At 41.3% G+C, this 14,661-nt stretch overlaps 3 protein-coding genes across 7 annotated transcripts; 1 reads left to right on the top strand and 2 right to left on the bottom strand.

Moving 5' to 3' along the window:
• Positions 1-102: 102 nt before the first annotated feature.
• Positions 103-3,935, top strand: LOC121974299 (protein PHOSPHATE STARVATION RESPONSE 3-like). 3 transcript variants are annotated; one of them, XM_042525302.1, is made up of 10 exons: positions 103-224; positions 312-660; positions 748-1,176; positions 1,478-2,183; positions 2,274-2,481; positions 2,558-2,634; positions 2,724-2,763; positions 3,095-3,164; positions 3,244-3,313; positions 3,572-3,935. In XM_042525302.1, exons 4-10 carry the CDS (start codon positions 1,533-1,535, stop codon positions 3,701-3,703), a joined length of 1,248 nt encoding a protein of 415 aa, XP_042381236.1. In that variant the 5' UTR covers positions 103-224; positions 312-660; positions 748-1,176; positions 1,478-1,532; the 3' UTR covers positions 3,704-3,935. The 3 variants fall into 3 exon arrangements, with proteins under 3 accessions (XP_042381236.1, XP_042381228.1, XP_042381244.1); XM_042525294.1 differs by lacking the exon at positions 748-1,176 and having other exon boundaries at positions 312-707; XM_042525310.1 differs by having other exon boundaries at positions 748-2,183; positions 2,561-2,634.
• Positions 3,936-4,223: 288 nt separating this feature from the next.
• On the bottom strand, positions 4,224-5,190 carry LOC121974320 (zinc finger AN1 domain-containing stress-associated protein 12-like). Its single transcript, XM_042525322.1, has 2 exons — positions 4,878-5,190; positions 4,224-4,786 (listed from the first exon to the last, which is right to left on the bottom strand). Exons 1-2 carry the CDS (start codon positions 4,980-4,982, stop codon positions 4,382-4,384), a joined length of 510 nt encoding a protein of 169 aa, XP_042381256.1. The 5' UTR covers positions 4,983-5,190; the 3' UTR covers positions 4,224-4,381.
• A 1,072-nt stretch (positions 5,191-6,262) lies between these two features.
• On the bottom strand, positions 6,263-13,217 carry LOC121974279. Of its 3 annotated transcripts, none has more exons than XM_042525284.1 (4): positions 12,941-13,217; positions 11,611-11,963; positions 6,975-11,503; positions 6,263-6,879 (listed from the first exon to the last, which is right to left on the bottom strand). In XM_042525284.1, coding segments are annotated over exons 2-3 (4,491 nt in total). In that variant the 5' UTR covers positions 11,613-11,963; positions 12,941-13,217; the 3' UTR covers positions 6,263-6,879; positions 6,975-7,014. The 3 variants fall into 3 exon arrangements, with proteins under 3 accessions (XP_042381218.1, XP_042381202.1, XP_042381210.1); XM_042525268.1 differs by having other exon boundaries at positions 11,611-11,968; XM_042525276.1 differs by having other exon boundaries at positions 6,971-11,503; positions 11,611-11,968.
• Between the last annotated feature and the right edge of the window lie 1,444 nt (positions 13,218-14,661).

Below are 14,661 nucleotides of genomic sequence, written 5' to 3' on the forward strand. Positions count from 1 at the left end.
AAAAAAAAAAAAATAGTCAATTTTTAATAAGATTTATTGTTTAAAAAAACTAAAGAAAAAATATATATGTTTAAATTTGAAAATTTTATTCTAAATCCAGCCGAAGAATCCTGGCGGCGGTTCGCTCGCTCCAGCCGTCTCGTGGTGTCAACGGAATGGCGATCGCCATCGTCGTCTTTGTCTTCGTCTTCGCTTTGATTTGCTTTTTGTCAGTGCACCACAAGGTTTGCCTACTTGTTCTTTTGTTGTAGTTTCTCCCCCACTAATACGCCGCCACCGTGCATTGATGATTAATCCATCTGGTGATCCAGTCGTACGAGGAAATAATTCATCGAGCTCAATCGTATTGTGATGTTGTTTGGATAAAGTAATGGAGAAGGGAGAGGAGAGAACAAGAAAACGCCTGCTCCTTCCGCATCCTTATCCACTGAGATGCACCTGATGTTATAATATTAGGGTCAAAGTGGATGCGTTTTGGGGAAATCTGCGGGGGGATTCTTTTCTGCCCCATTCAAAGTCCAATCATTTGCGTGAGGAGGAAGAGGCGAGACGGCGGCAGAAGCAAACGGCATTAAAACGAGGCTGCTTCGTACAAGAAAAAGGCGAGCAAAACAAAAAGATGCATTCTTTGTCTTCATTTCTGCGAGATTTCGACCCTCTGTAAGTTCTTGCAGCACGTGCAACTTTGGATCCAACTTCTGCGAACTGTAAGACTTCCTTATTCTTTCTCTCTGTTTTTTTTTAAAGGTTCCTGAGAGATCTCGAAGCTTATTGCCACTATGAACCCTTCTCGATCTGAAACTATGAGTCATAGCAATTCTGCTACGACTATGATAGACCAGCAAGTTTACAAGGAGAAAGGCGATTGTGTTCAACTGTTCATGAAAAATCTTGCTTGGATGTTGCGTGACTAAAAGGATTAGCAAGTTTTTTTTCCCACCGAACCTTTCTTGATTTGAAACCCATGAGCTATAGCAATTTGGCTACGACTCCGATAGATGAGCATGATGCTCTATGCAAGAACCAGCAAGTTTACCGAGAGACAATTGCGATCAACTAACTGTTCATGAAAAATCTTCTTTTGATGTTGCGTGTAGGAAAGGAAGACTGAGAGGGATTCTGTAGGAAAGGAAGACTGATAATGGGAAGATGGGATCCTAATGGAACCCCAAAAAGGTAGATTTTTGTCCTATGGGGAGAATAAGGACTAAAACACACGACTACAAGGTCACTTCCCAGTAATTTTGCTTAAGAAACTTAGCCAAGTTAGATGACTGTCATGTCCATAGTCGATGATGTATATTTTAATGCTTAAGCTGCTGTTGTATTTAAGATTACTTTCTTAAACTGAAAGGAAAATTGCCTCCTATTTCTATTGTGTATCATCCTGCAATTGTATTTGCTATTTTTGCTCTCTTCTCTCTTTCAGTGTTGGTTGGCTCATAAACAGTACATGGTTGTTTTTGCATATTCATAGCTTCAAGGAAGACTCGATTCAACAGCTTTTTGAGTAAGAGGCATTGGTCGAAAGCATGAGTAGCCACAATCTGGTTGCAGTGAAAGCAAATGATTCTCCTGAAGCAGCTAAACGTTCTTTCCATGCTTCATCTTCAGTGGTTCAGTTTCCTAAACAAAACGATCACCATAAACGGTTGGGTAAAAGCTCGTCCGTCGCCAGCACCTCCTGCACGTCAACTGTGCTGCTAAATTCATCAGACATCCTTGACTATGTTCCTATGCCTTTGAAATCAAACCAAGAGTCTGAATCAGAAGGTACTTTATCTTGTGGATCTCAACCACAATATTCAGATAACAGTTTCACCAATTCACCTACACTTCATGCGAGTCTCATCTCTTCGCCGACCAGAATCTCAGACTCTTGTGGAAAACTAAGTAACTCACACTTCCTTCCTCAATTTGTGGAATGTAAACCGCAGAACACGGCTGTTCAATCTTCTAACTCATCAATGTTGTCGAGTGGCAATGCGAGTGGCAAGGGTGAACACACAGATGATTTGACAATGGATTTCGCTTATTTGTGTGGAGATGCTTCAGATGGTAGCATTCATGGAGAAAATTATTTTTTCAATGACTTTGCATTTACTGAGCAAATGGAATTGCAAATCTTGTCGGAACAACTTGGTATTGCCATCACTGACAATGGGGAAAGCCATTGTTTAAATGTGAGTACCCTTGTTGCCTCTATTTTTTCTTCTTTAACTCTTATGTTATTTAATGTCCAATTTTCTACCTTAACTTGTTTCTATGTCTAGGACATATATGACCAACCGCAGGTCACATCTACTCCGTTACCTTCCAACTACAACAAAAATGCTGAGCCCTTAACGTCTTCTGCTGAAGTCCAATTGCATTCATCTCCTTCCGCCTCAATTTCAGCTCCAAATAAAAAAAGACTAAGATGGACCTTGGAGCTCCATGATAGATTTGTGGAAGCAGTCAACAAGCTCGATGGAGCTGAGAGTAAGAACTCTATTGTGTTTCACATAGTTGGACCAATTTACTAATCTTATTCAATAATGCACACTCTCGGGCACAGAAGCAACTCCAAAGGGCATTCTAAAGCTTATGAATATGGAAGGTTTGACGATTTTCCAAGTAAAGAGCCATTTGCAGGTAATCAAAGGAAATAAGATTTTGAATTGTTTTTACTTGAGAGTATATTCCTGATGGCATTTTTTTTTTTTTGCTTCAATGACTTCCAGAAATATCGACTTGCTAAATACGTCCTCGAGAAGAAAGAAGGTAATTTAAACAACAAAGCAATTATACATATGGTGTGCTGTTTAGGCACACGGTTAAGGATGTTTTAGCTAAATTGACAGTTCTAAACTTAATCATAATTGAGAATGATTGTGAATGAATGACCAACTGGATGAACTAATATATTGATCATTTGTTCATACAATATCCAGCTGATAATTCACATACATGCTTTCAAATCTAATCTTTGAACGAATGGTGCCAATACACCTGATAAATTCATTATGTATCTTTCCATCACATACTAATCCTTTATCGAATTCATACACTTTATTGATTGATCTAATATGTATGTGTTTACCTGTTTGTTCAGAGAAAAAAACTTCATGTATCGAAGACAAGGCGCCGCCAACTAATGATGACAGTGACTTGGCCACAAAGAGGTACCCCTTATTTGCCTCTCTGAATTAAGCACTTGCACTATATTCTCTTTTTTCGCGGGTAATGTTGTCTCAATGATAGGAGCAAAGAAGTTACAGAGGCTCTACGGCTGCAAATTGAGGTTCAAAAGCAGCTGCACGAACAACTAAAGGTCAGAAGACATGAATGGAAATTTCTTAGTAGAATTCATGCATACCATTTTTTATACAACATTACATCGTCGGTGACTAATTCTAGCTGACAGTATCAAGTTAAATGGTTTGTTTTGGATGTTTTGATATAAACTCTTGGAACCCAGAGCTACAAGGGAGGAATGTAGTTTACTATCATTTTGAATATGAGACTTGGCGGCGAATGTCCAAGTTCTACTATTCTCTCTCACTCTGAACCCTGTTTTTTTTTTTTGAAGGTTCAACGAGAACTTCAGCTACGCATCGAGGAAAATGCCAAGTACTTGCAGCAGATCATAGAAGAGCAGCTGAAGGCAAACAACTACGAGTCAGTAGAAGAACTGGAAATTGAGCAGCAAGGGCCTTCCTAAAATCTCTGCAACCAAATTGTTTCTTGTGTTTATTGATGCCTTTTTCATTGATTTCTTGGTGGTGTTGGGCATGGAGGATTGGAGTGGAGGTGATGTATCCATGCATTATTCTTAGTCAATTATTAAACAAAATTCTGTAAAGATGTCCATAGTTGTGCACTAATTTTAAATTTTTTGTCTATATAAAATTGTATAATGTGTTTTAAAAAACAAGTGTATATGTTCTGGATAAGCAACTACAAACAAGTTAAAATTATGAAATATAAAAAGTTCAATTCTTGGTATCAACCACAAGTAGGGGTGAGCATTCGGTTAATTCAGTTAATTTGATATTAATTTTGTATAATTTTTTTTTATTATTATTTTAAATAAATTTAGTTAATTCGATGTTAACTGAAATAACTAATTCGGTTAATTAAATTTTAATAAAATTTTGATTTGATTCGGTTAGCCAACACTAGCTCACCCCTAACCACATTATTCAATTCTTTTACTAGGACACTTCAGTCAGTTCAGTGTGTATTGTTGAAATAATATGAACTATTTCTTGAAATGATCATCCGGTCAGTACAACTTCACACACGAATTTTTCACCTCTTATTTCCATCTCAATTATTAGTATACAGATCAAATGCCCCCCAAACCACAAGCAAATCCACCGCACGCAACTACCATCCCTCAATAAGCTCTAATGGACGGAGGAGAATGCGGCAGGCTGCTGTTTTTATCTCTGCAAGCCATTCCATTCCTCGCCGCCGGCGGCAAGCGGAGTAATGGCTTGCAGCCGTGGTCAGTAGCGTACCTGTGCCGGAGGCAAGTCCTCAGGTTGCAGACATGGCAGGTGCTGGTGTTGGAGAAGGTGAGCACCTCTCGGCAGCGCTTCACGGGGCACTTGGCCTTCCTCTTCCTGGCCGGATCGCAGGACCCGGAGCTCCTGTGCCGCTCCAGGATCGCCGCCGCCTCCTCGCCCGCCATCTTATCCATGGACATGGAGCAGTCCTCGCACACCACCACGATCCGGCTGTGCTGTTCAGCGTTGGGGCAGTCGTGGCCTTTGTATGTCCTGTGCTCCAAGCAGAAGACCTGAGGGAAGGTGATGACGAGGGTTCACCAAATCGGTGATTCGGAGAGGGATTTTTGCAGGGAAAGGAGGGATTTAGGGTTGATTGCGCACCTTGTTGCAGCCATCGCAAGTGAAGGGCAGGAAATCGAGTTGGCTGCAGTCTTCGTGCTCGCAGTGCTCTCCCAGATCAGGAAACGCCTCCGTTCCTCTTCCCATAGCGATCGATCTCTCTCGCCTCCTCTTCTCTTCTTCCTCGGAAGCAAAGATATGAGATTCCTGAATCGAAGAGGTATTTATAGGCTTCTTATTGGCTTGGAGAGCAAGTCGCGTTGGTTTGAATTCCGCGTCGGCAGCCACCGTGGAAGGTTCCAGCGAAGTCTAGAGTTTCCTCGCTGACGTCCCTACTCCCGTTGGAGAGGAAGACGGACGACAGCGTGCGATGCAGGCCGATTGTTACGCTGGTAAGTTTAAAGGGCGCCTACGAGAGAAATGCAAGTTTTGGGATCCTGGTCTCATGGATCAGGATCTGGATCGGCCCGTTTCGCTGCCGGAAAAACGGGTCGGATTTTTATGCGTCTAACTCATTATTAATTGCTTGCTGCGACAAAATGTTCAGGAAATTTACCCTTCATTTATAGCATCAGTTGTCTAGTACTTGACCCGCCAGCCAACCTGAGCAGCTCACAAGCCTGCGTTTATTCTCACCAGCCTGTAGACATGTCAATTACAGACTCAAAGTTATTTCCAAGTGCAATATTAGCAATATCTTTGAGAGGATCAGGGCTCTTAACCAGTGTAAATTCATTCTTATACTTTATATTGATGTGTGTTTTAACCATCAAACTGTCAAGAGTTTGGGCTTGGTGTTTTCAAAAGAATGCAAAGAGTAGAATAAGTAGTATTCAGCAATCGAACACACTATCCATAACAGCTAAAGGGAAAAGGTAAAGCTCTAGGCTATGATACAACGATAGAACATTCAAATTATCATCTAAACACCTGTGATTCAAATTCTAACTATGACGAATTTATAAAAAAATTTCTTTCAAATGAGACACGGAACTAAAGAATACTAGATTCCTGAACTGCCGGCTGCGAGCGTTTCTCGATTTACTCTGATGGCCGATGAAAAATTTCGGGACTGAACCAGTCATCTCAGACTCAACGTTATCAGCCTGATTAATCATTTTTTTTTTTTAAGGAAAAAGGAAAAGTTCCACTTGACCGTCTATAAATTAACTCTGTAAAAAAAAAAAATTGGAAAGTTCGATCTAAAATTGTTAATTACATATAGTGGACAAACTGAAACAGAACCAAATGTCATCACAGCAACGGCTAATTGCAACCTAAAATTATCAATCACATACGAACATCTCTTCCAGCACAAACAAGAAATTCCACTTGCAAGGCTAACATAGACTTAATCGAAACATGAATGGTTGCACTATCCAACACAGCAGACACAAACAAGAAATTTTAGGTACAAGGCTAATACAGGCTAACAAAGCATAATCGAATGCATTAACCATCACAGTAAGAGGCAAATTTCAACCTAATATAATCATTTACATATGTTGACCGACCTCTTCAATACGAAACAAGAAGTTGCAAAAGTCTGGAAGATAACAAGACTAGGTGGTAGCTCTGCAACTGATTAATCATATTTCATGTGACAAAACTTGAACAGGATATTTCATGCAAGGAACTGCAAAGCATCACAACTCAAGCCAGCAGAGCTGTTGCAAACTGATCATAATCTAAGTTAACATGGAATATAACTTCACTGAACATGCAAAAGTACATTGGCAATGGATGATGCAATTGGGGAATTGCACATACAAAAGGTGGAATGGCAAAATGGCACACTTGGTTATCCGTGAGTTAGGTTTGGAACACATCTTAACATTGCAGGAACCTGAGATGCAGTGAACCTGGTAGCCTTGCAGAACAAAAGATCAGATGAGGATGTCACTGTCCTCCATGGCCATCTAATGTCATTGATGAGCAATTGTGAGCCGTGTGTGTGATTCCTGTATCATCCTTGATAAGAGTCCGTAACTCTGGGCTTGCCGTGTATTAACAGTGGAAGCCATTACAAAGGGTTCCAATCAACCTGAGCCAGTAATAGTGGAAGCTAAATCAATTATAAGAATGTGGGAAGGTCCAACAACACATGGTAAAAGAGAGAGAGGAATGACAGTAACTAACGCATAGGACAGCTACAGATGATTTCCTTCTTCGATTCTGGTTACCGCCAGGACAGTTGCTTATAGGAAGATCTGCCTGTTTCCCAGCCTCCTTCAGGTTCCTTCCTCTTCAAACCTCCAGCAGGAACTGTATGCATACCTACCTGCTCTTCTGCAAAACCCTGGGATGTGGCGGATAAAAGTTGTCTTGATGCTAAGTTGGATCTCTCAACTTTGCCTTCTGCATCTATATTCCCTGGGCCTGAATTTAGGTCGAGGCTTGGTGTGATCCATCTCCGAGGATTGTCAGACTCACTACCATTGCTGCCCTCTGGAAGACTCGCCAAGTGAGGCTTTCGATAATTGGATAAAACAGTACCAGCAGGTCCAACGAGTGGTGTAGGCATGGCATGAAAACCTGAAGCAATACTGGATGAAGACTCAGCATAGGTTGTTGACCCACCTGAAAAAGAAGTTGCTGGAAGTGGAAAATTATAACCATAGGTGAAGCCAGGATAAGGAAATGCTGCAGGAGTGAATCCCATTGGCAGAGACGATGAAATGACAGGACCTCTGTAAACATCACTGCCAAAAGGGCCACTAGGTGTCACTGGCCCCAAAGTTCTCTGGGCTCCAGGAGCTGCAACAATTGGGTAAAGCTGCTCTCTGTTGGACAAGAAAGATGGCATAGCTACAGCAGGGTAAGAACTACCAGGGGGGAACCATGATGATACACTTCCTAATTCATTAGTGTTCATTCTGATGTTACTAACTGGAAAAAGAAACGGCAAGCTACTAGCAGTTTTCATATTTTGGCTCCTGGTTAGAGATTCAGCAGAAATTTCATCTAGTCCTGGTCCATTATTTAAATCAAAATCCCTCAACATATTGGTTTCCCTATTAGGAAATTCTGTCAATGCAGGTGCTGCAGCCAAAAGTGGAACATCCTGTCGACAGGAGATGCTTGAGAAGGACTGCCCATTTTCTGTTTCATCAATTCTATTTAAATCAAGATTAAGTCCCCCGAAAATCCGTGCAGGTATATTGAGATTGCTTTCTGTCCCCAGTTTAGTGCCTCTACACTTGGAAGAGCTGCAAGTGGCCATGTCTTCCAGAACTCTTTCATCAGGTTCATTCAGATCAAAATCAAGTAGCGTATGGCACTGCTTTCCAGAAGAATTAGATGATGGTATCTCAGAAGTATTGTGTGCCATTTTCATAACTTTTCGTGGTTCTGCAGGCCGAAAGGCACTTGTAGCAGCAGAGCCTTTCCACCCGGCCTCACCCTTATTCTTCATTAAGTTTTCAGGTGGCAGAAAAGGCCCCTTGGCAGCTGCAGCAACTGTTATTTGAGCAGGTAAACCATTTGACATGGGAATTGTAAAAGGAGAGGGAATAGGCACATGGGTGGTAGAGGGACTAACTGTTGCAACTGAAACAGCAGCCTCAACTTGGTGTCCATCATCCCCAATGATGCCTTCATTCAAATCAAAGTCAAGCTTAGCTGAATCTGCTGCAGGTAAGACAGCAGATGAAGTCTCTGTAGGTGGTGAAAAATCCACATGAACATCCTCTACAGTCCTGGATAACAAAGAGCCTTCATGCTTTAATCCATGCTTGATTTCTGGGGGCATGCAACTTGTTGGCTCTACCTGATTGGCTAATCCCACAGGTGCACTTTCTTGAGCTTCCTCCATCTTCGAATCATCATTACCTCCCGCAATGCCAGTAGAGCTCGTTGATTGCCTTGCTGATTCATCAAGTTTAGGCAGAACAGAACTATTGTTCTCATGCTTGCCATTTAATTCTGAGTCACTGCTCTCCATTTTATCAGACTTACAAGTTCTGGACTTATCTGATGAAATAGTTACTTTACTTTGTTGCATAGGTAGCTTCAGTTCATATGAGGTGGCAACCTCAGCCACCTCTTTAGGTGCAGTACATGACTGAGATTCCTCAACAACAAACTTTTCTGATTCTTCACTGGCTGAAGCAGCTAATGCAAGCCGATGCCCATCTCGGGTAGCAACTTCTGATGGACACACATCATTATCTATGTTTGGATGAGTGCAATCAACAGGCTTGCTTTCATCTGTTGATGTGCTTCTTTCTTCGAGTTTGCAATCTGTGAACTGCTCTATGACTTCTCTATCAGTAGTCGGTTTTTCTTCCAGCTGAGAGGTTCCTTCAGTATCGTGTTTCACCGGATCAGCAGATTCAGACTCAGAGAGAGTTCTTCCACCTCTTTCTTCTTCTTTCTTTTTCTCAGAATTAATGCAAGAGTCTTCAGATTTATGGAAATTTGCAGCAGTATGAGATTGTTCACCTTGGCCACCTAGCAATTTATTTTCCTGCAATGTGGCAGTAGTTTCATTGTTTCCAGGAAAGATGGACTCATTGGAGTATGAAGCATCCTTGTTTAAGATGGAACCAGCACCCTTATCTTGCTTGCTGACATCTGTGACAACAGCTCCATTATAGCAAACATGCCTCTGTGTAATATCACCATCACTTAACATTGATTTTGGACTATGGACAACATCCCCTTCACTTGACAATTTCAACTTGGCCTCTGTTGATACATCCTCCAACGCAGGTGAAGTTCCATGCGAGACATTAGGGGAATTCAAGTCAGATTTGGAGATTTCTCCAGCTGCCACACTAGCAAGTAAATTCATCCCATTATCATCTTCAGTGGCTATAGGTGTAGTAGGTTCAGAATACCTAATGCAACTTTCAATTAAGGCATTTATAGAACGAAAAGAACTTCTCATCCTGGGTTCAGCTGAGGAAATTCCCTTTTCATTTCCAGATGATGAACACATAGCTTTTGCAGACTCTACATCCTTACCAGTTTCCTTGGCACTCTTGAGGTGTGATTCGTCGGGACCAGGTGATCTGAGACCTCCAGATCCAACTGGCTGATCATTGGCATCATTGCTCTGCCGTGATTCTTTATTGGAATCTCTGGAAATATTAGACCAATGAGTTTCACTCCTTGATTTCACCTTACGATAACCTTGCTCATGTTTGTCTGAGACACAAGGAGATGATGCTCCACTGCCTGTCACGGTGGAATCCTCAATTGAACCCCCAGTTGCACTTCTTTCAGGGCTTCGAACATGGCTAGGCAACTTTACAATGAGCCTTTGCTTATTTCCATGCTCTGATATGGGCATATCAATTGACTTTTCACAAAATATACCTGTTTGTGATGATTTTTCCTGTGTTTTAGCCCTACCAACGGAACCAGATTTACTTAGATGAATTTCTTTATGTGCCCCAGATATAGTTGTTCCAGAAACCCCATTGCCAGATCTTCGAGGATGAGATGAACTCCCAGCAGCCTTAGCAAAATTTACAGAACCAGGACTTGAACTTCTTGCGTGTTCCTTCTGCGAACTTCCCACTGTCTTAGTATGATCACTTGAATATGTCTGGCTATTGTTCTGGGATTGACTAGAACTACTGCTCTTCTCCTCCTTTGCAGCAACTGATGGCACATCTGTACTCCCAGTGTTAGCAGCAGCTTTGCAAGATGAGTCCTTCAAGCCAACACCAGAAGATATTACTAAAGCTGATCCAACTTTCAAGGAGCCTTGTGTCAATGAAGACGACTTTACAGTAGCATCTGAATGGCCAGACTTGAAAGATGTTGTTTTAGATGATGAAAACTGACTAACATGAGTCTTTGTAGGCACCTCAGTTACAGCAGTGCGCCGATTCCCTGCATGGGAAGCATCAGAAGAACCTGGTTTTACTTGCCAAACAGGTTGGTTTGATGTCACAAATTTTGCATCATTGATCTTCGTCATTTCTGCATCAACCCGTTTCTTCCATGTGTCAATAAGACCCCTAGCTTTCTTCTGTATCTCAAGGTTCTTATGGCTCCGTAAATTATTAACAGATTTACCAATATTGCAAGTCTGCAGAGCATTAAGGTTCACTGGCAATTTTGCAAGGGCGCGAAGAAGAGACAAGAGTAGCTCTTCAATTGTTTTATCACTTTCTTTGGGACTAACACCATCACTGGTCTTAGATTTGTGAACCTCCTGAAGCCATTCATCCAAGATCAATAGGCCTCGAAGCTGAACAAACCTAATAAGGCAATCATACCGATCAGTAGCTGTGATAACATCAGCAACTAGTGTTCGCACAGTTACATTCATTGTCTTCTCGGTTTTATCAAGATGCATGAGATTCACCAATTTCTCCACTCCTTCAGAGCTTACAAGTCCACCTTTATCTGTAATTTTGACTATCTCTGCCTTTACCATATTCTCTGTTTTAAAGCTAAAAGAATCATCGTCTGGTTTAGAGGAACACTCGCTCTTGATGAGCTCTGTACCATGATCAATTCTATCCTTCCTCTTCCCCTTTGAGTGAGAATGGAGAGATGATCCAGTAGTTCGTACACTATCAGAGCCAGTTTTCAGCTGAGTGCTTGTCAGACTATCAATTGGTTTAGGTGACCTTCCACCAGATTGTATTCCTGCATGCATTTCTGGTCGTGTTTTGCCCAAAAGCTGGTCTACTTCCTCTCTGAGATTCCTAAGATGACGAGGCAACAATTACCAGTCAGACTAGACAATACAACAAAAGAGGAAAACCAACTAATGGCACAGAGAGAAGGAATATCAGAATGGCACAAAACTCACATTGCTATTCTCTTGATCAGTTAACCACCACAAACACATGTTAGTAATGTCATATACTTAATATACAAATGAAGATATCCCAACGTCAGCTCAATGTCTGTTGTGATGGGGATGCATAGAAAAAAGATTTATGCAATTTTTTGGAAGACATAGGAATCGTATCCTTGTTGAATGCATAAAACTCTCATTTGAAGCAGCTTCAAGCAATCAAACTTATGCAAGCTTTGTCTCAGCAACAAATAACATGTAACTTAAAGTGATCTTCGCTTGCAAGAAACCAAGGTATTATTTAAAAAATAGGTGGTTCACTTCTTCCTTGGAGAAGAGCATGATCACCTATTCAAATTTCCCGTCTATCCTGCAAGGAAAGAATTTGATAAAATTAAGATGAGTTATGTGGCACAAAAGAATAGATGGATATTAGTTATGAAACATACCTACATAAATTAAGAAGTTGCCATCATTAATTAAAGCAGTCAAACTACTTCCTATTTCACAATTCAAGATCTGAATTACAGATCAGCGGCAACTGTCTAAAATAAGTATCGAAATTAAAAATAAAACAGCTACCAAACAGAATTCCAGTGATTGCAGGGAGAAACATTCACTACTTGCTGTCAAAAATCATAGGTCAAATTGAACACACCTCTTTCCAGAACTCCAAACATAAATCCTCTAATAAATCCTTATATGTCATTCACAAACTTAAAAAATCTAGTTTTCTCCCTTAAAATGAATAAAGACATACCTATTGATGGCCAGATGTAATGGAAGTATATGGAAAGAAATAATACAGGCAACAGAACTATATTGAACTTGTAAGCAGCCATCATGATAAATTTTATCCAAACAGTATCCTACCCAAATGGAATTCTACCTAAAGTTCATCCCAACGTTAGAAAAGAAACAAAACCATAAAAATTTCAGCAAGTTTACTCTCACGACTAAAAGATCAAGTTTGAGGCAACATGATTACCCGACTCTGTTAATTAGGCCCGAGTGTTCATACCAGAGCAATCATCATGACGGCTGATTTAAGTTACAGAAATCGAACAACCATTCTCAATATAAAACATGCCAAATTTCTCAAAAATTCCACGGCAACCACAGCTCTAAAAAAATAGCCGAATAAGGGGGGAAAGTGATGAAAATTAACAATAACACAACAATATAGCAGCAATCAAATCAGAAATTAGAAATTTTCCCACAAAGAACTCACACAAAAGACGGCACGGATCAAGAACACAAAGGAAGAAAAAAATTCATCTTCAGTACCGACCATCGCCGGGAAGGAGAGAATAAGTGCACAGAGTCAAACTCTATAACGAACCTCTGGACACCGGGACGGGATTCAGATCCGACCTCTGCGCGCCCCTCTACCAGCGGGATCCTCGATACAGGCTCGAGATGAGAAACCCTAATTCGGCTCGTACGGGAATCCAACTCCGAAGCAGAAGGAGAGATCGGAAGAAGGATCGGACACGAGAAACTGGAGGGAAATCTACGGATTGCGAGATGGAACGTATCGGGAACGGCAAATTGCGTCGAGGGTTTCGCGATCTGACGAAATGGGAGCACTTTGGGCAACGGGAGAAGTGGAAAGAAAAAGAGAGAAGATCGAAACGAAGATGACGCGGTGCCGTTTTGTTGGATGGTAGCGGCCGGTACCAGAGGAGGTGTGCCCGTGACCCGTCAAGCGTCCGGGTCTGCAACACCCGACCCGCTAAATTGGACCCGCCCCGATCCGAAATTCTGGTTCTCTTCGAGGGTAAATGAGTAAATCACACTCACGATGGGTTAAACTGTTATTTTCCAAAATCCAGAGGGCAAAATGTAAAAGACCCAACACCGAGCCGCAAACTGATTTTTTTTTATCAATATAAAATATCAAAAAGATTAATCACTTTGACGCTTCCTTCTCACTTTAGTGGATGCGGCAATTTGATAAATGACATACATGATATAATGTATTTATCAAAAAGATGCATTATCATTTTGTATATATCAAAAGGCATAAATAAATGATGTATAATATATAATATAATCCTCCCGTCAATCTCTTCGGTTCAGTAGTCAAATACCGAAGCATCCGAACCACTTTTTGAATAACTTTAATTTTAAAAAAATAACTTCGATCATTTGTCTACCTCCCTCTTTCGTAACATGCGAGTGCAGATCCAATTATGTGGAGAAATCTTCCCTATTGTAAAACCCTAGTTTAGTGACCTCGAGTGTTTCTCAAGCGACATCAAGCATTTCAGTGGCAAAAACCAGGACTGATCACGAGGCGCCAGTGAAGGGTTCTAGGGTTTACGTCAATCATCTTGTCTCATAATGACCCAAAAAAGTCGATCGGGTGTATCATCATCCTCTCAACATCAATTAGCTGTAAAGGTATCATTTTACAAACTCTATGATTTTGAGAAGCTCAACTAGTATGATTATAATGTTTAAATTTTTATAAAGTGTAGGGTTCAGTTGACGTTGGACAGAAACTCCATTGGAACAGTGTCCTAGGTCACTTTAAAAGTTTTTTTGAATCATCCACGAAAAAAGGAACGCATCAAGGGTCTATTATTTTACATGACTGACACATAGCGCTGATCAAACAGTCATTCTTTAGTATCTTTTTGGACATACAAGATATGCAACATGATCCTGTCCGAACGCTGAATCGATGGACGCTGGGTACGTGGCGCTCTTCCAACTAATGACGTGGGTCTCTGACCGGCCGTACGGATCTCCGGCGAACCTACAAAGAAGTCAGGCCGGGAAAAGGTTCCCGGCGACGACCCTCCGACGCTCAAGTCAGACAAGAGGAAAATGATAGCGGCTTCGAAGATGTGAGATCGCGTGATTGCGTACCTCCGTCGAAGTCTGAGGGCTCTTATATAGAGCTATGGGGAGGCTCAGGCACACCTAATGAGGCGTATACGTGTCCTTTGCCCATACCTTAGTATGGGCTTACCAGAGGAGCATGCCTAACACCATACTGCTACAGTCCGAGAACCTCTCTGATGGGACAGCAGAACCTTCTGTCGTAAGATTTTG

The sequence above is a fragment of the Zingiber officinale genome, chromosome 1B, assembly GCF_018446385.1.
Source record: "Zingiber officinale cultivar Zhangliang chromosome 1B, Zo_v1.1, whole genome shotgun sequence".
Classification (NCBI taxonomy): Eukaryota; Viridiplantae; Streptophyta; class Magnoliopsida; order Zingiberales; family Zingiberaceae; genus Zingiber; species Zingiber officinale.

Bases quoted from the DNA above. Each gene is read 5' to 3' on its own strand.
- LOC121974299 (XM_042525294.1), top strand. From the start codon at position 1,533: ATGAGTAGCCACAATCTGGTTGCAGTGAAAGCAAATGATTCTCCTGAA. The intron at 2,184-2,273 runs GTGAGTACCCTT...TTCTATGTCTAG, and splicing joins GGGAAAGCCATTGTTTAAAT to GACATATATGACCAACCGCA. The intron at 3,314-3,571 runs GTCAGAAGACAT...TTTTTTTTGAAG, and splicing joins AGCTGCACGAACAACTAAAG to GTTCAACGAGAACTTCAGCT.
- LOC121974320 (XM_042525322.1), bottom strand. From the start codon at position 4,982: ATGGGAAGAGGAACGGAGGCGTTTCCTGATCTGGGAGAGCACTGCGAG. The intron at 4,787-4,877 runs GTGCGCAATCAA...ACCTTCCCTCAG, and splicing joins CTTGCGATGGCTGCAACAAG to GTCTTCTGCTTGGAGCACAG.